Source organism: Scylla paramamosain, chromosome 18 (assembly GCF_035594125.1).
Source record: "Scylla paramamosain isolate STU-SP2022 chromosome 18, ASM3559412v1, whole genome shotgun sequence".
NCBI classification, from domain to species: domain Eukaryota; kingdom Metazoa; phylum Arthropoda; class Malacostraca; order Decapoda; family Portunidae; genus Scylla; species Scylla paramamosain.
In genome coordinates, this window is record NC_087168.1 from 11,529,650 (window position 1) to 11,552,149 (window position 22,500).

Consider the following 22,500-nt stretch of genomic DNA (forward strand, 5'->3'; position numbering starts at 1 on the left):
CAGAAGTCAGCCGTTCTGTGGCTTCCCTGCGTGATATGTTTACCTCCTGAAGGGTTGAACGTCTATGAAAAGACGTGGAAAAGTGCAGGGTGGTATCATCAGCATAGGAGTGGATAGGACAAGAAGTTTGGTTTAGAAGATCATTAATGAATAATAAGAGAGTGGGTGACAGGACAGAACCCTGAGGAACACCACTGTTAATAGATTTAGGAGAAGAACAGTGACCGTCTACCACAGCAGCAATAGAACGGTCAGAAAGGAAACTTGAGATGAACTTACAGAGAGAAGGATAGAAACCGTAGGAGGGTAGTTTGGAAATCAAAGCTTTGTGCCAGACTCTATCAAAGGCTTTTGATATGTCCAAGGCAACAGCAAAAGTTTCACCAAAATCTCTAAAAGATATATATATATATATATATATATATATATATATATATATATATATATATATATATATATATATATATATATATATATATATATATATATATATATATATATATATATGTAAGAGGCCACTGGCCTAGGACAACAAAAAGGGAGAAATAAGTCTACTGAGAATTTAAAAAGACTCACTGAGAAAGAAATACTTTCTGAGGAAAAAATTCCCCTTAAAAAAAAAAAAAAAAAGGGCTCACTGAATTTAGGCGTTGGTTTTCGAGTAATGCAGTAATTGTGTGCGTCAAAAGAGATTTTTTTTTTTTCCTGCCAGTAATGAAAAGGCACTTATATATATATTTTTTTCTAGGGATCTTCTGAGTGTGAGGGGATCGAGGTAGCGAGTCAGCGATTTAGCAACGAAATGAACGTATATGACAATAGACTTTTGTAACTGACGCTAGAATATCCTTTGTATTTCAATGTAAAAGTGAGTGGATAAGAAAGACAAAGAAAGAAAGAGAGAGAGAGAGAGAGAGAGAGAGAGAGAGAGAGAGAGAGAGAGAGAGAGAGAGAGAGAGAGAGAGAGAGAGAGAGAGAGAGAGAGATGGTGCAAGCCCATTTTTCACTCTCATTTTCCTGTTCCTGACGTAAACCGTAAATTTCATTTCTCTTTTGGATTCAGGACATTTCCTCGTCTTAAGAGTTTGCTAAATCTTAAAATATTAGTTTTGCCTTTCTGTTTAATGTACGTCTCGTGTTCCTCTCAACAAGTTTTGCTATCAAGAATTTACATTTTACATGTCGGATTCTTCAACTCCATAAGCTTGAAAAAATATGCGTTATACCTAATTGTGTTATAATTGAATGTTATTTTAATGTTTTCATCTCTCCTGCCTTCGGGATATTCCCTTCCCTTATATTTCTTTTCCTTCAGTTTTAGATCCCTCTTTTATTATTTTACTTTCATTGCTCGCCGCCTTCACTCCCGCCATTGTCTTTATCCTTCTTTCCTCATCCGGCAGCCTGCTTGTCACTCGAGCCCTTCCCCTCCTCCTCCCGCCTTGATGTACTCGTCAAATGTATAAAATGAGAGAGAGAGAGAGAGAGAGAGAGAGAGAGAGAGAGAGAGAGAGAGAGAGAGAGAGAGAGAGAGAGAGAGAGAGTATTCGCAGAAATAGAAACATGCATTAATAGATGATATTATATTGACGTCTTTTCAATCTTAATATACGTTGTTTTATCAGGAAATATATGAATATTACAAGGGCAAGTTTTGAGGCACCTCCTTTGCATGCGAGACAGTTAATGGAGTCGCAGCAGCTAAGGCGCTTGTAAACATTAAGAAGGCTTAAGGGAGACTTTTTATAATTGGAAGAGATATGCATAATTAGTCAGATAGTGCCTTAAACTCTCTCTCTCTCTCTCTCTCTCTCTCTCTCTCTCTCTCTCTCTCTCTCTCTCTCTCTCTCTCTCTCTCTCTCTCTCTCTCTTATATTTCCCGTAATATGTTGCTTCCTTTTTATTGTTTCTGTGTTAGTGTGCTTGTTCTAAGTCACTTTACGTTTCTGGAAAGTAATTTTTAAGATGACAATATCACAACTCTGTCTAGTAATATTGCCGGTGAAAGGCGGGCTCCCAGGAGAATTTACCTTTCCTTGAGGCTGATTAGGAGCAACAGGTCCGCCAGCTGGGTCTACCGTGCTCTGCGGCGGGGGGGGGGAGGGGCGAATTAGGCTGACACTTGTGTTGTGAAGTGGGTAAAGCCGCACATCAGTCTGTCACTTTCATTAATGTAACACAAATTTTGTAGAGAAATTATATATATATATATATATATATATATATATATATATATATATATATATATATATATATATATATATATATATATATATATATATATATATATATATATATATATATATATATATATATATATATATATATATATATAAGAGATTTCTCGAATTGTCTTTTTTTTACTCTCTTGTCTTCCGATAGTGGACGCAAATCTTATCGTATTGTATTGTATCGTAGAGTTGCGTTTGCTAAGTGTTTTTTGGTCCCCCTATCCATCTTAGCTCATTTGCTCCAATCCCGGCTGGTGCAGTCAGTGAAGAGCTCACCCAGGTGTTTCTTCTTTTTGGATTTATCGATATAGAGTTAAAAGCGAACTATGGTTGTCAGGTCTTGAGTCATGAAATATAACTGATTTTTATCCATCACAGGGTTTAAGTTCCAAGAAAGGGAACCGAGCGTCAGGGCAATACTTTATCTAACATACACCCTTGATTCGATCCTTGTCTTATTTCTCATGAATTCTTATATTGATCACCAAATTTATATGCAGGACGGTTCTTGATGCCTTGCTGGATCATTCATGAACGTGATTTTAGAGAAAATTACTAGAGGACACATTATAAACACTTTTTAGCTTTGTTCAAAAATTTTCGATTTGCCATATGTACGTACAGTACATATGCCAACGTATACACAACGGAAAATTAACTTAGTTGTTCAGAATAAGTTTATAACGTATCTGGAATTCTTATGTGTATGAATAAAACTCACCTCTTTCGTCCGGTTATGGGTAACGCCGCAGGATGGTACAGTGGTGGCGGCGGTGGCGGTGCTGGTGTGTCCTGAATAACTTGTGTTTTCCCTGCCTGGTGAGGGAGGGTCGAGGAACGTTTGACTAGCCCCTGCCTGGCGGCGCTGGAAGCAGCGAGCGGCGAGGTGGTCGTGAAAAAGAAAATAATTATTATTTTCACTTGGGTTTCACTAAATAGATGAAATCTGCGCCAGTTCAGAATACTAAGCAGGATTATCCATGTGTCTGTTGAGTGTTCAGTTTGTTATTTCACTTTAGTTTTCTTGACATGTTTTATCTTCCCGGCAAATTGTACAAACTGCTTATCTCAATAATTCAAATCAGAAAGACCTACAGACTGGCCTCTACAATCCTTGAAACTTTCCTTTTGGAGCTGAGGGAGTGGCGCGGGGGAGAGGGCACGTGTGGGGCAAGGATGTACACCGCGCGGTGGAGAGCAGAAGAGTGAGGTGGTGAGAGAGGCGGCACACTTCTCGCACCCGCCAAGCAGCCCCTGCTCCTCCCCCTCTCCCCCCCACCACCTTTTTTTTTTTTCAGATTGACCTGTTCCTGTAGTTTTATACTTCATTTTACCGGCTTTTCTTTGTTTCTTTGCATGAACAGGAAGCTGAGATACCTCCAAGCAACCGTGTGCTTGTATTAGAGTACATCAACCTATAATATTTAGATTCGACATCCCTTTCTCACATCCTTTGTTCATCAGATTGCTGACGCGCATAGAGCTTATGATTCTAGTCTGAAGTCTCTATTATATAATTTCATACAATAAGAAAAAAAAATTATACGTGGGCAAATATATGTTCTTACGTTGAACTTGCCAGTCATACTTAGTGAAATCATATTGTCGTTAAAATGTTATCACGGAACAACTCATCATCATCTCTTGATCAGAAACTGTTACAGAGTAACTCAAAGGCTATTTAATGTTTTGAGCGTAAAAACTGCGAACATTACACTGAAATTCTTCGCTTGATTGTTGTATTGTAAGATATTTTCAGCATCAGCAATATATATGAACCTCACGTAACATCTATGATGCGCTTATTATTTTCAACATTTTACAATGTTTTTTTTTTCCTTTTAATAAAGTGACATCGAAAACATTAAGAGGTTCTCTTACAAGAGAAAGATGGGAACATCCATTCGTCCTGATGTGGCTGTTTGAAAGTATAAATAAATAAAAAAAATCAGTGCTTCTCAGTATGAAAAAAAAAAATTTATATATATATATATATATATATATATATATATATATATATATATATATATATATATATATATATATATATATATATATATATATATATATATATATATATATATATATAAGGAGACCGTGAGCTGAAGGAAATATCAAGCTTTTCCTGTCCTTACCAAGGTATTCCTGTACCCTCCAATACAGCTGTTTGCAAGTGACAAACACCAACATCTCCGCAGTAAGGTTTTTCTCGAGGGTGAAGAGTAAGGCAAGAATAAAACAATACGTTATTAATGTATTATATGCAGGTTCCCAGCTTTGTACCATTCCCTTCTCAGCAGCACAAGCCAAGAAGGATGCACATACATGACGGCATACAAATTTCACACAGACACTTGAAATACTCTCACGTACATATAAGATTTGTAAGAAAAAATATAATATCAAAACTAACTGTCCATGCTGAATACACGTTCCAGCACGCGTCAGTAAGCCCATAGAAATTAGTTAAGATGCGTGGTGCAGAAAGGCCGTGCCAAGGGGCAGGTGAACGGCTGCCTCCTCACCCAGAGTGCTTTGTGTTAAGATATCAACCATCATGGCGTTGTGTGAACTGTCTGTAGTTTGTGTTCATTCTAGACGAAACAAAGTCCTTTGTCTTCCATCACATAATCATACCACTTGACTGCAAGACGGAGCACTGGCTGTTTGCGGTACTGGAACCATACTTGACACAACGCCAGGGAAAGCTTCGCCTGGAAGGAGCCTCACTTATCAGACTTTTCTTAGATCTTTTGGGTACGCCAAATCTGTTATGATTATTTTCACATTGTTTTCATGATGCTGCCTTGAACATAAAAAATAAGGGATATGTTTAGTTATCATGGAGAAAGTACAAAAGTCTTAGGGAAATATAATTGTTTGAACTCAACGGGACTCTACTAAGTGTGACGGCCACAAGTCTATTCCACTGCAACACCGGCGTTCTCGTGGTGCTTGGAGGGCATGGTGCTTCACTGTGTTGGACGAAAGTAAAGGTGGTGAGCAGCCACTTGCCACTCCCCGCCACCTTGTCAGGCTGTCAGGGTTGACAGCTCAGGCTGTCAGGCTGTCTCTCACGGCGGCGCTAAGGCTCTGCGAACGAGGCAAAATGATCGTTATTGAAACTTTCAGCCTGGAAAGTGTAGGTTCAGATATTATTACTTTTTTTTTTTTAATTGATCGATACTCCAAGAGTAGAAAAGAAAATACTTTTCCTCAGTGTAACGAAAGCTGACCTCATTCACTATATATGAATACATTTTTTAATGAAAAATTTTCGTCCTAAGTATGCGTACATAACTGTGTTCTAGTTATTCATTTGTTAAATGTTCAAGTGCATCTTACAAAAATGTTCTCTGTTGGGAGGCATTTTTTCGAAGTCTGTGGGAGTGTATGCTCTCGCCAGTGACGAGACTAGCCACAGGATATTCTTGGAAATATTCTTGTTGTGATTCCCCACAGAAAATTACAGTAATGTGAAACATGTAACTTAACCCAAACTAAACCTAACCTAACCTAGCCTCAACCAGGTTAACGTGTTCAATAGTGATTGGCACCTACTCTTCCAGACTTGGAAAATATGCTGGGGGAGTAATTAGTTGATTATTTAGCCAGTGAAAACTTTCCTTCAGGACGTAAGGTCCACTTGACTGTTGATCGCCAAGACATTCCAAAGAGGAAAACACAAAGAAATACATTTTTTTTCTAACGTTTCGACCAACAATTGTCTTCTTCTTTCAATAAGACTGTTAGAGAAATAATTATCTGTTCCATCCTGTGTTTTCTAACCACCACAATCTACACACCTGTCTAACCAGTACAACATTCCAGAGAACCAACTCCGTCGGAGGCGCAAGCGGCGAACTCATTTCTTGCAACAGAAGTAACTCCCATCCCACTCCCTCCTCCTTAATGTATTTATTAGAACATCATCAACATCCCGAGGGATATTCAGGTCCTTCACAAAGCGTTCTGGCGGAGACGTCTAATCGGCAGCAGTTCGGGAGTGTCTGTAGCTCACCTCTGTTGAGCCTACCAGCCACGTGGGGTTACCTTCAGCAGAGGGAATAACAATGTTAATCAAGGCATGCTGATCACAACAAACAACTTAAGCCTATGATTAATTCAAATTTATATTTACATAAAACATTCACATTACCATCGACGCAGTACCATCCCCCTTTCAAGCGAGGAAGGCAGCAGGCACGACTCTAGAACATTTTGTTTTGTCAGCAGAAATAAAAGTAAACACGTGGAGAGCTGCTCTTGTGCCAGCTCATCATCAACGAGAGGCTTCCTGCTTCCAACCTCTATGGTGCAGAACGTCGTGAAGAAATATTTTCTTCGTTTTTAACAAGCAATTCTGGATTTTTTTTTTTTTTTTTTATGTAGGAGGGACACTGACCAAGGGCAAAAAAAAAAATCCGATAAAAAAAAAATGCCCACTGAAATGCCAGTCCCATAAAAAGGGTCCAAAGCGGTAGTCAAAAATTGAAGGATAAGTGTCTTGAAACCTCCCTCTTGAAGGAATTCAAGTCATAGGAAGGTGGAAATGCAGAAGCAGACAGGGAGTTCCAGAGTTTACCAGAGAAAGGGATGAATGACTGAGAATACTAGTTAACTCTTGCGTTAGAGAGGTGGACAGAATAAGGGTGAGAGAAAGAAGAAAGCCTTGTGCAGCGAGGCCGCGGGAGGAGGGGAGGCATGCAGTTAGCAAGATCAGAAGAGCAGTTAGCATGAAAATAGCGGTAGAAGACAGCTAGAGATGCAACATAACGGCGATGAGAGAGAGGCTGAAGACAGTAAGTTAGAGGAGAGGAGTTGATGAGACGAAAAGCTTTTGATTCCATCATGTCTAGAAGAGCAGTATGAGTGGAACCCCCCCAGACATGTGAAGCATACTCCATACATGGACGGATAAGGCCCTTGTACAGAGTTAGCAGCTGGGGGGGTGAGAAAAACTGGCGGAGACGTCTCAGAACACCAAACTTCATAGAAGCTGTTTTAGCTAGAGATGAGATGTAAAGTTTCCAGTTCAGATTATAAGTAAAGGACAGACCGAGGATGTTCAGTGTAGAAGAGGGGGACAGTTGACTGTCATTGAAGAAGAGGGGATACCTGTCTGGAAGGTTGTGTCGAGTTGATAGATGGAAGAATTGGGTTTTTGAGGCATTGAACAATACCAAGTTTGCTCTGCCCCAATCAGAAATTTTAGAAAGATCAGAAGTCAAGCGTTCTGTGGCTTCCCTGCGTGAAATGTTTACTTCCTGAAGGGTTGGACGTCTATGAAAAGATGTGGAAAAGTCCAGGATGGTATCATCAGCATAGGAGTGGATAGGACAAGAAGTTTGGTTTAGAAAATCATTAATGAATAATAAGAAGAGAGTGGGTGACAGGACAGAACCCTGAGGAACACCATTGTTAATAGATTTAGGAGAAGAACAGTGACCGTCTACCACAGCAGCAATAGAACGGTCAGAAAGGAAACTTGAGATGAAGTTACAGAGAGAAGGATAGAAGCTGTGGGAGGGTAGTTTGGAAATCAAAGCTTTGTGCCAGACTCTATCAAAAACTTTTGATATGTCCAAGGCAACAGCAAAAGTTTCACCAAAATCTCTAAAAAGAGATTTTGGTGTGCAGTTACAAATCTAGATTTGTATCTATTATTATGATAGATATTTGATAAAAATAGTAGGAATAATTTATGATTAAATAATGGCGACTACAGAGATGCACGAAGCGAAGAAAAGGTTTCGTTAATGTCTCACCTTCCGGTAAGACGACCAGGGAGGAAGAACCGCGACGCTCGGCGAGAAAGTGCATGTGATCCCCGTAGCGGGGCGGCGCAGAGATGAGTCATGGTCACCCTGAGCACCTCCTGTTTCTGCCTATTTACCGTCACGCACCTGAAACCAATGCATTAGATGCAATATTCGGGACCGAATACACACAACAGTTATCAGAGTTGTGCCCCAGGCTGCCTAACTTACGGGTAGTGAGTGATCCAGGGAAGGCACATTCACCCTCGTACTCGTAGTTTTTCAGATCATTTGGGTCAAGTACGGTACTGCTCTTGCTTGCCCTCCTGCTGAGCGAATCCTGACGGTTGCATCCTCCATAGGACGACGGGGAAACGCGGCTGCCGTCCTCTTCCCTTGTGTTGGCAGGTAACACTACATCCACCTGCAGCACGTCCACGTCTGCGGCAAGAAGTGGAGCAAAGACTGGGGTTGAGGCTATTGCACTCATCACTTCGCAGTGAGAGATGGAGTAAAAACGACATGAACTCCATGTAATTATGTTATGTGAACTACAGAGATGCTCTGTAAGTGCAGGAATATATAGTGACATTCGATACATCCTTGAACTCAAGCCATTAATACACAATACTTACCTGCAATGTTGGGGTTCCTGGTCCAGGCAGGCTGGCCATTGGCTCTGGGTGGCTTGAGCAGCTGCATCTCCAACAGGTTGGGTGTGTGACTGCACGGCGCTGCCACCTGGTCCTTGCAGTCCACGGCATTATCCTTAGTGTCTGTCATTCCCCTGCGTAGTGCACTGCGGCGGTGTTGGTGGAGCAGGAAAGCACACACCAGCACTGACAGAAAGGGAGTGGATCGTACTGTACATTTTTGTTAATTTTCGAGTTTTGTCAATGCCACGATGTAAGTTCATCAATTAACGTAAACAGAAACCCCGAGAAAGTAATTAAGGATCAGGAGGAGCTTCTTCGCCCTGAACGAGCTACTCACACACGAGAAAAATGCACCACACGACGATGGTGACCAGGACGCCCACGGGCAGCTTGAGGGAGGTCTGGCCCACGTCAGACAGCTGGCAGTGCTGTCCACTGAACCCCGCCGGGCAGGAGCACACGTAGCCTGGGTGTTTGTCGTCCACCATTATAATATACGTAAAAAAAAAAAATTTTACGCCTACGTTAAATTTAATGATAAAGACGCAAAATAGCAAGATATAATCCACTAATGACTGTTAGTTTTGGTTGCCGTTCACTGGGCCTGAACATCACCTGGCTGAGTGTTGAAGCAGGAGCCTCCGTTCAGGCAAGGTTGCCACACACACTCATCTTCGTCCTCGCACATCATGCGGCCCCTTCTCAGCACGCGGCCCTCCCCACATCTGTGGTAGCGATCTTTTATTATTCATACTCCACAAAATGGCTACAGACAGACATAACACACCAATGAGATGTGATCACACAAACTACAGCGAGATAGTGGATACCCACCCGCAGTGGTAGGACCTCCAGGTATCTGTGCAGGAGAGTGGTGGTCTGCAAGACACATTGGTGCATGACGAGGGGGCGACACAGCCTTGCTCCACACCCTTGAAGACGCTCGCTTGGCCCCAGGGTGTGCTGTTGACAGCCGGTGCTAGCGGTGCGCTACGATCTGAGATGCGCAGATCATCGATGCAGCCTGAAATCGAGATGAGTCAGACTTCTCAATGGTGTGTGCTTTAGCACACTATAGCTGCTAACGCAAGGAATGTACGATGTCAAGATTATCTTCAGGAAAATTCTTACCATCAAAATAATCGTTGTGTATTTTAAGAACTCCTTTCTCCTGGAAGTATGGAGACCCGCCCACACGGACGCCCTCCTGCTTGTCCACATCCAACAGCTGCTCTCCCTCCAGCACCAGCGAGGCGTTGTACAGGTCGCCGTCCCCGTCGTCCACTTCTAGGAAGGTTGCCGAACCGTACCTGTAATGCAGGACCGTCATCTCTCACCATCACTCTGTGGACTATTTATTAGAATGCAGTACTTGATGACACAGAGCGTCTTACCTGGTGGCGGAGACGGAGTGCCATCGGCCATCGGTGAGGGCAGCTTTTGTGAGGCACAGTGAAGCTTGGGGTCGAGGATGGAGATGCAACACTGCACACAGGCGGCCGTCCACCAGTTGCATAGACCAACTGTCCCGCCCGTGTTGTGATGACAGCACCACCAGCTCGCCTCTCCTCCTCAGGGTGCGGAACCTGCCAGCAGGAGGTGTTGACAGGATTGAACAGCGAGGATGTAGCAAGTGTGGATGTATTTGCAGAATATCTCATTGCAGGGCAGTTATCTGATATATGGGCGGACTGAATGAGATAAAGAGAGAAGGAATGTGCTAATTGATTACTAACGTGAGGCTGGTTAACATGAATGATGATGCCGTGAGAAATCAAATGTTAGGAGAGACAGCAGCTACACGTACTACTGTCGTCCTTTCCTCCTTCATTACGTCTATACTTCGGTCTGTTATTATGTATTCTCAAAAACAGATTGTGAACTCCACACAGTGCGGAGTTCATCGAAAGCTCTTCCTTCTCCCTTACTCAGCTTGCCACATCGGCAGCTGTAGCACTGAGCCTCATGAAGGTGTCCACGCCTACCTGAGGGTGATGGAGGTGGTGTAGGCCAGCGGTGAGAAGGAGAGGGCCAGCTTGACGTAGCTGTTGGGAAGAAAGGTGGTGGGCGTGGTGGGCGAGGCACAGCCCGGGCCGCCCCACCCTGGCTGGCACTCACACCGCAGGGACCCCGGTGATCCCTGACATCTGTAACGTTTCAGAAAATCATGTAGACGCAGTTTGCTTATCCTTACCGTTAGACTTAAAATCACAGCAGGGCAGGTCAAGTGGGTGGCTCATCAAGGTTTAGTTTTGAGGAAGTTTAACCAGTAACTGGAAAACAACAGCCTTCATCAGGTATGTGACACCTGTCACTAGTGAATATATGGAGCAGGAGTGGCAGAGGGTTTATTGCAGCCGACTTTTCTTGATCAAGTGAAGACTGATGTGGTCCTTTAATACACTGACCTGCCATGCGGGCCGCAGTGGAGTTGATTGGCAAGGCAGTCCGCAGCAGCACAACCTGGAGAGCTGCCTCTGCTGAGTATCTTGCCACCCAGGTCCACCAGCTGCAGTGGTGGTGGATGCAACACATAAAAAAGTTAGAAATATTTTTCCTTCGTGTTAGATATTCTTATGGTTGTGGACAGTTTATTCATCATCACTATATTGTCATCAACTCAAGTGGAGTCACTTGGTTCCCAGCGCAGCTTTTTTTGGGAGCCGCACAAACTGTACTTGAGCGACATCTTGACTCACCTCCCCGTTGACTCTGAGATTTTTTATGCACCCACGAAAGTGTAGCGGAATGGGAGCTTCATCCCTTCCCACGAGGAGAGCCGGCAGAGGGTGTGCCAAGCCGCCTACTTGAAGCATCCCGCCTGTGTTGAGTACACGGGCTTTTCGCGGCAGGGTAGCGGTGCCTCGACACGCGTGGACATCAGGGAGGACTGGAGTGGACGTGTTGTGGACGGCCGGAAAAGACGTCAGCGGCTCGTTCCAGCTGCCGCCCACACACAGGTCCACGACCATCTCCACGAGCTGCGGGCAGGATAAAATTAATGTGTGTGTGTGTGTGTGTGTGTGTGTGTGTGTGTGTGTGTGTGTGTGTGTGTGTGTGTGCGTGCGTGCGTGCGTGCGTGCGTGCGTGCATGCGCGCGCTCGCCCACGTGAGCATTTGCGTTCTCCAGATGCTTCAGAATAAGGGGACAAGGACACCCTATGGGTCGGTGAACCTAGTGCACCTCACCTCGTCCTTCCAGATGAGGTCTATCCTGTGCCACGTGTTGTCAGCCAGGGAGGAGGAGGAGTTAAGGGTGAGAGTGACGGGGCCGCCACCTAGGTCCAGTAGCAGCACCGGCTGCCCCTGACGCAGCTCCAGCAGCAGCAGGTCACGTTTGCTTGGCTCGGTGTTCTGTTCCGGACCGGAGTAGAGCAGTGCAGCTGACTCCGTCGTGCTCAACATTTCCAGACTCACGTACACCTCAGTGCAGGGTGGGATGGGAGGCACCCACGCCCACGCTTCCTCTGAGGTTTCTGTAGCACCAGCTTCCTGCCCACCTCCTTTACCCTTGAAGTATCTGGAGAGCATCTTACAGCGCGGTCCCCACGTGCCATAAGGACATATACATCTGAAAGTGATGAGGAAAAGATGATTTTGACTGATAAGAAAGAGAATATTTATGACACTCTTTTTGTTGGGATACAACTAACAATGATGTGGAATCTTTCCATGAAACAATTCACAGCCAATATCGTCTGTATTGACAATATGATGTTCGCACATGAGGTTAAAATCTTATTGTTGAAACTGTATAGTACGTAAGTACTGTACAATGGTGGTGGTCATAGAAGTGAATTAACGTCTCAGTTTTGCCTGCGGCGACCAGTTCAGGCCAAAACACTGATTTCCTGTAGTCTGCAGTATGTTCCACTGTATCCTTTACGGCAAAGGAGCTCGATGCTGTAACCTTATCCCATTGCGTCACACTGGTAATGTTCCTCGTGCTTGTTATCCTCACCGAGTGCCCGAAGAGGTACTGAGGCACCTGCCGCCGTTGAGGCAGGTATTAGGCGCGCAGGATCTGATTTGAACCGGCGTGGTGGAGCTGGTACAGCCACAGGGGCCGCGCACCACCACCCGCGGCCCCACCACCGCGGAAGAGTTGGCGTCTACCACACTGAAGTCGTCAGCAAGCCCCACCCAGCAGCCGCCCACACACCTCTCCTCCGCCACGGCGTCTAGCGAGGGAGTAATGTTTTCCCGGCATGTGACCGTGCCCACGTCCTGCACGGTGATTCCTATTGCTGCACTCAGCTGTAGAGGGTCAGGAAGACCTCATACAACATAGTACTGCATATTATACACATGCACAAGAAGTACACTGGAAGATAAGTAATATATGATAAGACATTGATGGTTGTGATATAGCATCACTGCAATAATTCCTCTCAGAGCGTCTCACAAGATGATGTCCTCGATAGAAGCTCCACTTTCCCTATCCAAGCACTTGGCCTCTGTTACCATCTCTTTACACATGAACTCCTTTACCTCACCCTTCCATCTTTAAAGCGGCCTTCCTCTCCTATCAATACCCTTAATTTCACTCACATAAAGTTACTCTACAAACTCGGTCTTCCTGCTCCCAAAATGGCCATACCATATATATATATATATATATATATATATATATATATATATATATATATATATATATATATATATATATATATATATATATATATATATATATATATATATATATATATATATATATATATATATATATATATATATATATATATATATATATATATATATATAAAGTACAGTATGCATATGTACGTGCAGTCGACTGTACTACATGCAGATATAGTTTCTTTCTCACCTCATTTTTGTGATATAACAAAATGTGGTCAAAGTTCATGATTCCCACAGCTGACAGCCACACACGTGTAGTTTGAATTTTTTCTTCTTCGATCGGCTCCACTGACAGTACTTGAACATCTCTGTGTTTCGTTCCCACCCACTCCTGCACGGCAGCCAGTATTCGAGTTAAGATGGAGGTTTCTTCCTGAAGAAAAGTTATGTAATTGATTCCCGTAGCTCTAGTAATAAGGAAAGTTGGTTGTATCGTGAAATTATGAATCCACAATAGTAAACCCTGTCACAGGTCCTCGTGCATGACACTCACCACACCCCTGTGCCTTACAACAGTGTCAGCGTTGATGGGCAGTGTGAGGGGCGTGGAATAAAGAAGGTGGTTGGGTTGCAGACATCTGACTTGAACAGTAACATTTGCCTCCACGTCACTCTGATTATGGCTTTTGTCGCTCACTATAAAGCCAAGGTCATATCTGTTGGCAAAGAGGAAATGTAATAACTTACGTTATACGTTAGCTAATGTAGTCCTTTGGGAATATGATTATATTTTGTGCATCATTTATGAAAGGATCTCGTCATAACTGTAGTACCAGCAAGATATTTAACATGTCTGCCAACACTTTATAAGGAAAACATATATCCTTACCGTCCGTCTGGGGTGGAGGGTGCCATGGTGAGGTGACCACTGGAGGTGTCGAGAAAGAAGCCAGCCTTGGGCTGTCTCCAGGCGTAGGATTTGGCCGCAGCGTCCCAGTCGTCCGGGTCTTGTACGTACACGCGTCCCAGGGGCACCGTCGTTCCCTGCCGCTGAAGACAACATTCACTTAAGACAGGGAAGTCTATTCATGACTTTGTGGGTGTGTGTGTATAATTTTTCAAGGAACTGTATATGTGAATGCACTGAAGTTAATTATAAGTTGACAATGAATCATATGCAAAGTAATGGTAGAAGAGTATCGGAAGATTAATACCAAAAATATGATGGGGTAGAGAAGCAGACCTGCATGGTGTGCACGGTGACGGTCTTGGCGGCGGGCGCCATGGGGTTGTCGTTGACGTCGGCCACGTGCAGGGTGAGGGTGACGGTGGCGGTGAGGGACGGCCACCCGGCGTCGCCCACCACCAGGGGCACCAGCAGGACGGGACGTTCCTCTCGGTCCAGCGCCGCCCGCGTCCACACCACGCCCACGCCCCGCCCGTCGTCCCCTCCTGCACCAAACACAGGAAGGCATCAGCCATGGAGGCGAGTCTCGCTCCCTCCTGAGGCGGAGGTGCAGCACCACTGAAAAAAAAGTGTAGCCAAGTGTACAGAGTGTTGGCGCGACTCACTCCTGTCCAGCGTGACTCTGACGCTGTCGGTGACGTGGGGCGGCGCGCGGGGGTCCAGGGAGATGGTGAAAGGGGGCCCGTGACCCTGCCGCCAGTCGTCGGGGTCACCCAGCTTGACCCGCGCCACCAGCTGTGCCTCGCTGTTCTCCGTCACCTGCACCTCGCGAGGCTCAGACAGGAACGGCGGGTTGTCGTTCACGTCTGTCACGTTGATCTGTTGAGAATCAGTATCAGGTTGCATAACGGTATAAGGGTACCCTAATAATTTATAGTGAAAGGTTTTGGTAAACTAACGAAAAAATTTAAAAAGTGGGGCATGCATTTGCTCCTATTTTTAGCACTGATTCAGTGCATCAGCAAGGTCATAGTCATTAGGTGAACTTCTCGTGTGCATGATTTACTTACTGCCAGGGTAGCGGTGGCCGTCCTGGGCGGCACCCCGTCGTCCACCGCCCACACCATCACCCTATGGGTGTCCGTGGCTTCCCGATCCATCCCTCCCACCAGGTGAAGTGCCCCGGTCTCGTCCACTTCAAATTTGTGGCCAGGGTCGCTGGCTGAAGCCACCTGGTACTGAACACGGCTATCGCCACCCTGAGGGAGACAAATGGACGGGCTGGCTCGGGAACCTTCCTTTGTTGATATCCAGATGACCTGCCTGTGTTTTTTTAATCCCTGAGTGGAAGATGTGTAATGATATGCTACAGTGGACTTTACGGCGTGTTGTCACAACTGTCACAAGGTTTCACCTAATAGTGAATCCTGGCAGCTTTCTGATACTGAGACGTTCACTGGTTGTAGAAACGCGTCTTTGTGTGTGTGTGTGTGTGTGTGTGTGTGTGTGTGTGTGTGTGTGTGTGTGTGTGTGTGTGTGTGTGTGTGTTATAAATGTCTGTCCGAAGCCCAACTGCCAGCAAAGTGTCTGGAAATGAAATGCCAAACAGACAAACATTCTTATTTATATAGTTCATTACAAGATAACTGATAATGTATTAATCATTTAATGATATTATAAGAGGTATCTTGTCATGTCTCAACAGCTCAGCATCACACTTGGTGACGTCATCAAGCGTGCCGCAACAAAGCAAGAGCTCCTTTGGATAAAACAGGTTAGTTCTTGAAATCCAAATTATAGGCATTATTGGTGACCTATGAAGCTCACAATATCCGGATCGAGGGCGGTGAAGGAGGCGAGGAGGGAGCCCCGCGGAGTGTCCTCGGGGAGAGTTAAGTGGATGACGTCCTCACTAAACACAGGGTCGTTGTCGTTCTCGTCAACCACATTGAGCCTCACCCTTGTCTCGGACACGTGATCCTTCCGCTCCCACCCAGCCTCCCCCTGTAAGTGTGACACGACGGTACTGCGAGAGTTCAAATCTATTTATTCATTTATTTATTATATCCATTAACATTTTGGATATAGTCTCTCTCTCTCTCTCTCTCTCTCTCTCTCTCTCTCTCTCTCTCTCTCTCTCTCTCTCTCTCTCTCTCTCTCTCTCTCTCTCTCTCTCTCTCTCTCTCTCTCTCTCTCTCTCTCTCTCTCTCTCTCTCTCTCTCTCTCTCTCTCTCTCTCTCTCTCTCTCTCTCTCTCTCTCTCACCACACACTCACCATGTCTGTCACCTGAACGTTGAAGTGGAAGCCCTGCCGGTGGTCGGGATCCTCGTAGTCAAGTGACTCCACCGACCTCAGGTTTCCGCCGGGCAGGGATCCAGTCGCGGCCTTCACGCGGAACATTTGCCATCCTCGCCCGCTGCCCGGCACCACCTGCATCAACACCTCACACGTTAGAAAATCAAAGAGCAAAGTAATATGTACAAGTATAATCTCAATTACACACCCGTGTGTTCGAGATGCTTCCAATATTCTCACTGACTATATTACTGTACTTAATGGAAATTTTCTTACTCCATTTTAGCAAATGTCTGCTTGATAGCCCAATAATTATGCAGAGTTATATTGTGCCGGAGCATCTGCACGTTTATACGCATTTTAGAAAGGAAAATGTTAAAAAACGGAGAGAAAGGATTTGTTGAGAGTAAAGATGTGGGACTGACCCTGTAGGCGAAGTCGTTGGTGACGTCTTGGTCCACGACGGTGAGTGTGGCCAGCACGTTGTCGGGGTCGAGGCTCTCAGACACGTCCAGCGTCCACTCGGGCCGCGAGAATCTCGGAGGCACGTCGTTCACGTCGTCCACGTCCACCACCACCGTTCCCGTTCCTGGGGAAGGCGGCAGCTCGGCGTGAGGGGGGTAGGGAGAACCGAGGTTCATGGCAGAAGGGAAAAAAGAACACTGACTTGGGCGTTTCCCTCACACTCACCCTTGAGGCCGCCGCCGTCGGTCGCCACCACTTGAATGACGTAGCGCTGGGTCTTCTCCCGGTCGAGGCAGCACAGCGCCGTGGTGATGACGCCCAGCTCGCTGTCGATCGCGAAGATGGGACGGCCGCTCGACTCGTCGATCGCGTTCTTCTCCAGCGAGAACGTCACCTTGGCGTTGTCTCCCTCCTCAGGGTCATCGTAGTCCGTGGCCTCCACGCGCGTCACTAACGACCCTGCCATACGCCGTTATGAAAAAAAAAGTATTAGTATTTCTCTTCAGTAGTAAATATTGATGGAATGACAGTAGCAAACTTATTATTGCAGTCGTTGTTTCGCCCACGATGCATGATTGGTGTGCGTTCATGTTACCGAGGGGTGTGTCCTCGGAGACGGTGGCGGTGGTGGTGCGGGAGGGGAAAAAGGGCGCGTTGTCATTGGCGTCCTTAAGGTTAACACGGATGTCGGTGTGCGCCTCAAGCTCACCGTCCGTGGCCGTCACCCGCAAGCGCCACTGAGGCCGCCCGTGGGGAGGGTCGCGGTCCAGGGGCTGCGGGGAAGAGGCAGCTGTAGGCGGAAATATGAGCTGTGTACTGCTACGAGAGAGAGAGAGAGAGAGAGACAGAGAGAGAGAGAGAGAGAGAGAGAGAGAGAGAGAGAGAGAGAGAGAGAGAGAAATGATTAGAAGAGTATTGAATGGTGAGGGAAATCTTAGGAAAAGAGGATTTCTTGTAGGCGGGAGGTGAAAAATAAATAGGAAGAGGTGCTGTAGAGGCGAGGAATGTCTGTCAAGAGGAGCCGTGGTAGAAAGGTTGAAGGTTGCATGAAAGTGGTGTTGTTAGAAAAGGGAGTGTGGGTGGAAAAGGACGCTTACGTTCTTTGGAATTTATTTTACAGGGGTAGATTGTCAGTTATTTTAAAAGTTTGCAGATGTAAGGAACACTTTAGCCTAAAACTTTAATATGGACATTTCTCTTGGCATCCTGTATTACAGTTTTTTATTGTACAAAATTAGTAAAGTTTATAAGTACGGAACACAGAAATGGAAAATTAATATATTCTTCTTGACTTTATTTCTGCATGTTTTCGATCTCAAAGGTCTCAAAGACATCGAAGATGCCAAAATAAATCTATTGTCTTCCAGCAGTGACACCAAGGGGCAAGAAAAAAAGAGATTTAGGACGAGGTGGAAAAGGTGGAAGATATAAGGAGATCTTTATATGACTGGGATTGGATAAAGGGAGACAAATGCCGGAGGTGATGGCAGTCTCAGATTGACCTGTGCGTGATGTAATTGGTTTCTTTTCTGATCGGAGAGAGAGAGAGAGAGAGAGAGAGAGAGAGAGAGAGAGAGAGAGAGAGAGAGAGAGAGAGAGAGAGAGAGAGAGAGAGAGAGAGAGAGAGAGAGAGAGAGAGAGAATGTGAGGCAATATATATTGGGGTTGAAAAGCTCGGGAGAGTGAATACCCTCCTGATAGGGATCACGAAGTATGTGCCTCGCTGCGGGTCTGCCCCTGCTTCCTGAATGGGGTTTGTAGCGGTGGGAGATGGAGGGCTTGTCTGGCCATGAGGGTGAGAGTATCAGCAACATAACACTCATCAAACAGCAAGGGTTTAGTTCAATAAAAAAAAAAAAAAAATATATATATATATATATATATATATATATATATATATATATATATATATATATATATATATATATATATATATATATATATATATATATAAGTATATCATGTGTTTGATATGAGACTGCAACATTTGAAATATTTGATGTAGTGGTGCTTCACTATATACATTCAATCAACTTAATATTTTGATAAGAATTTTTTTTTTTTATTTCCCATGGATCATATTAATAAGGAGCGCAGTTACCATGTAGCAATGTTGTATGTATTAAATTTTAAGACGTACTCTCAGTAGGTACTGTAGGTAGAGGAACATCGAAGACTTCATAAATATTTGGTTCTCAAGTTATTAACAACTAAACTAGTGGATGCAGACTCCGTTGTTCTCCCATGGGCATACTTTATAGTTCACACACTTGACAGCTTATGAATGTTGCCATCACTAAATTCAATGAACAGAGACATCTGCCTCACTATATATAATATAATATTATATATATATATATATATATATATATATATATATATATATATATATATATATATATATATATATATATATATATATATATATATATATATATATATATATATATATATATATATATATATATATATATATATATATATATATATATATATATATATATATATACATATATATATATATATATATATATATATATATATATATATATATATATATATATATATATATATATATATATATATATATATATATATATATATATATATATATATATATATATATATATATATATATATATATATATATATATATATATATATATATATATATATATATATATATATATATATATATATATATATGTATGTATATATATTCAGTACTGTTTTCAGAACGAAAGATTCAGTGTAGCGACATCACGCCACTGTTACGATAGTGTTCCTGGCATTCGGCATTCTTGTATTCCACTTCAGTTATCCCCTCAGCACACACTCACCCTGAGGAGCAGCACGGTCCCCGAAGCGGCGTCCACGGAGAAGCAAGGCCGCGACCCGTTGGTGAACATGCCGTCCCCGGAGATGGTGTAAGCGAGCTTGCCGAACCGACCCGCGTCCCCGTCCACCGCCGTCACTTGCTGTGGAAAAACGGAATGGTGTAAAAAGTGCAAACTTTGAGCGATTATGGAAGAGAGTGCGGAAAACAACAGTAGAGGACAAAGGAGACTGTAAAAAAAGGAAAAGAAATTAAAGTTCCTTTAACCATCGCTTCAAAAAATGTTTAGCAGAAGAAATCAATATGTGCACGCAGATTTGGCCCCAGAGGTGCTCAGTGCTTCTCTCTGTATGTAGTTGAAATCATAGGAAGATTGAAAGAGAAAAAGCAGGGGTTTCCTGAGTTTACCATAATGAACACAACCAGTACCATTCACACTTTCATCCTCATGCACCACCCTTACCTTAGGCGTCTCTGTATCATTTACTTCTCGATACTCTAAGTAGCTCAAGTAGTAAGATGGAAAAACAAAGTCTTCCAGGATTTATTAGAGAATACAAACAGTACAGTTGACATGTTCATCCTGATCTACATATTGTTATTTAACCCTTGCCTCAAACGTCTGCACGCTGCTCTCATCCAAGGCACCCCACCATATTCCACACCCCTTGTCCACACCCCATGTTCATCCCTTACAACTGCAAACTAAGAACGCAATCCAAGAGTAACCACCACCACCACCACCACCACCACCGACCCCCTAGCTCAATACTGACACGACCTTTGAGAGGCAACACCACCATCCGTATAGACTAATTTACACCCTCGTTCTACACCTCCTTTTCTTCGGGTTCTCCAGATGTAGCACTGATAAAGAAGGAGGCATTGGGGTCCAGAGGGTACAACGAGGTCGCGTCCCTTTCCCTGGTCTAACTCTTCTCGTTCTCGTACTTTTCACGGCTGGTGATTTGCGTCGACCAGACATGACGAGCCACGACACTGATTCCGCTACGCTGGAAAAAATCGCAGTGTTATGGCTTGAAAGGTTTAGAGTCTCTTTTCATAGCGGAGTTGTGTAGCTTGATAGGCGCAGGAATTTTGCTCCTTTCATTAATAGACTTAAAGGGATAATCATTTTCCCTAAACTTAGGGGATAGAAAAGAGTGAAGAAGAAAAAAAAGACATGAAGACGTTGCCGTGGAGGAGGAAGAGGAGGAAAATAGGAGGAGGGGGAGGAGGAAAAAGAGGACGAGGAAGAAGAAAGAAAATGAAAGAGAAAGAAATGAAAATAAAGTAAAGGGTGAAAAAAAAGTATGAAACTAATGACGATGTGCGGCGGGTCGAGCACTGGGAGAAAACCTTTCACTTCAGCTGCTGCTATAGCGTTTTGAGCCCACCCCCTTTTTTTTTTTTCTTCTGATCTGTACTGTAGGTGTAATGCGGCTTTGCCTCTCTCAATACATTAGAAACTTTCTAAATGAATGTCGTCATTTACTCGCATGTGTATCTTGATAGTAAGGGTATTTCAAGCTGCGAACACCTGTACGCTGAATCCCACACAGATGTTCGTCTTTTAATGGTTTATGTAGGCATGTATGTCCTGTTGTGGGCGATGATACCTTCGGAATGTTCCGTATTAAGCTTTGCTCTCTGTTATAGTGTACGCATTGTTTCGCAGCGACGCTAGGCTTTCCACATTAAATGCCACTCCTCGGACTTACGAAATGAGATACTAACCAGCCTTTCAGTGCCGTATCTCCGAGAGGCAGTGTGAACCTGACAGCACGTTTCATTTACGTTTCCCCGGTTTGACGAAAGCGAAATATGCTTTGTTATATTTTCTTTCCATGGTCGTGTATATTTAAATAGACATTATTATTATTGGGATCCTAAGGTGGTCATTAGAAGCAGGTCTTATGGTTATAGATAAATATGATAATCCAATATTAAAAAATCATCGCTAACAAGATTTTGGTGACCTAAATATTCGTTTGAAAAATGCTTTGGATACTAGCGATAAACCATGTCATCTGCAAAACACGCTACAAAAGAAAGGAATTTCGAAATGAAGCAGAAAATGCGTGAGTGCTCGTCACACTCCGTCACTCTTTGAAAACTTTATTTAGAACAACAACTTTAATATTTAAATCTCAATTACTGGGTGCAAAATATGTAATGATGTTTTTTATGCAAATTTTAGTGGACATATATTTACGAATTTCAGATATTGAATAACGTAATGAAGTACCTAGATTTTGTTGCCGTGGCTTAGTAGAATATGATATTTGTCTGTTTATATAAGTATTTTTCTCTCTCTCTCTCTCTCTCTCCTCTCTCTCTCTCTCTCTCTCTCTCATCTCTCTCTTCCTCTCTCTCTCCTTCTCTCTCTCTCTCTCGTTGAGGTGTCTAGTTAGGCCAACACATTTTTTTCCGATGTATTCCACTTCTTCTGGTGTGCCATAAGAAAAAATAAATAAATAAACGTTTGTACTAGTTATACATCCCGCGATAGCCACGATCCGTATCGGTCTTTTACCTTGAGTATGACTTTGGGCAGGTGTCTGTTGTCCTCCTCGGTGATCTGGGTCTCGTGCAGGGCCCGCAGGAACACCGGCGCGTGGTCGTTCTGATCGTCTACCTTCACCAGCACCCGCGTCTCGGTCCTTGCCTCGCCCGCCACAGCCTCCACCACTAGCTCGTACTGAGAGAAAGAGCGGGAGGTGGGAGAAAATATATATAGTATTGGAAATGGCCACTATACGTCTGCGA

The 22,500-nt window shown here is 43.9% G+C and overlaps 1 protein-coding gene and 1 long non-coding RNA gene across 2 annotated transcripts in view; both read right to left on the reverse strand.

Moving 5' to 3' along the window:
* Positions 1-3,414, reverse strand: part of LOC135109103 (uncharacterized) — a 67,345-nt gene extending 63,931 nt beyond the window's left edge. Inside the window, exon 1 of the long non-coding RNA XR_010272578.1 lies at positions 2,953-3,414. This is a non-coding gene — a long non-coding RNA (uncharacterized LOC135109103). The remainder of the gene's footprint in view (positions 1-2,952) is intronic.
* Positions 3,415-4,480: 1,066 nt separating this feature from the next.
* The window catches only part of LOC135109099 (putative neural-cadherin 2), an 82,238-nt gene continuing 64,218 nt past the window's right edge, over positions 4,481-22,500 (reverse strand). The window contains exons 4-31 of the mRNA XM_064020159.1: positions 22,268-22,432; positions 19,736-19,873; positions 17,491-17,668; positions 17,121-17,354; positions 16,856-17,019; positions 16,410-16,565; positions 15,962-16,138; positions 15,205-15,393; positions 14,800-15,013; positions 14,471-14,679; positions 14,117-14,277; positions 13,781-13,943; positions 13,475-13,660; positions 12,608-12,903; positions 11,836-12,217; positions 11,346-11,627; positions 11,055-11,155; positions 10,632-10,793; positions 10,041-10,232; positions 9,778-9,956; positions 9,481-9,670; positions 9,262-9,371; positions 8,984-9,112; positions 8,626-8,829; positions 8,222-8,431; positions 8,000-8,137; positions 6,038-6,284; positions 4,481-5,324 (exon numbers count right to left, since the gene is read on the reverse strand). Of these exons, the coding sequence (XP_063876229.1) occupies positions 8,130-8,137; positions 8,222-8,431; positions 8,626-8,829; positions 8,984-9,112; positions 9,262-9,371; positions 9,481-9,670; positions 9,778-9,956; positions 10,041-10,232; positions 10,632-10,793; positions 11,055-11,155; positions 11,346-11,627; positions 11,836-12,217; positions 12,608-12,903; positions 13,475-13,660; positions 13,781-13,943; positions 14,117-14,277; positions 14,471-14,679; positions 14,800-15,013; positions 15,205-15,393; positions 15,962-16,138; positions 16,410-16,565; positions 16,856-17,019; positions 17,121-17,354; positions 17,491-17,668; positions 19,736-19,873; positions 22,268-22,432 (4,779 nt within the window). The 3' untranslated portion in view covers positions 4,481-5,324; positions 6,038-6,284; positions 8,000-8,129. The remainder of the gene's footprint in view (positions 5,325-6,037; positions 6,285-7,999; positions 8,138-8,221; positions 8,432-8,625; positions 8,830-8,983; positions 9,113-9,261; positions 9,372-9,480; positions 9,671-9,777; positions 9,957-10,040; positions 10,233-10,631; positions 10,794-11,054; positions 11,156-11,345; positions 11,628-11,835; positions 12,218-12,607; positions 12,904-13,474; positions 13,661-13,780; positions 13,944-14,116; positions 14,278-14,470; positions 14,680-14,799; positions 15,014-15,204; positions 15,394-15,961; positions 16,139-16,409; positions 16,566-16,855; positions 17,020-17,120; positions 17,355-17,490; positions 17,669-19,735; positions 19,874-22,267; positions 22,433-22,500) is intronic.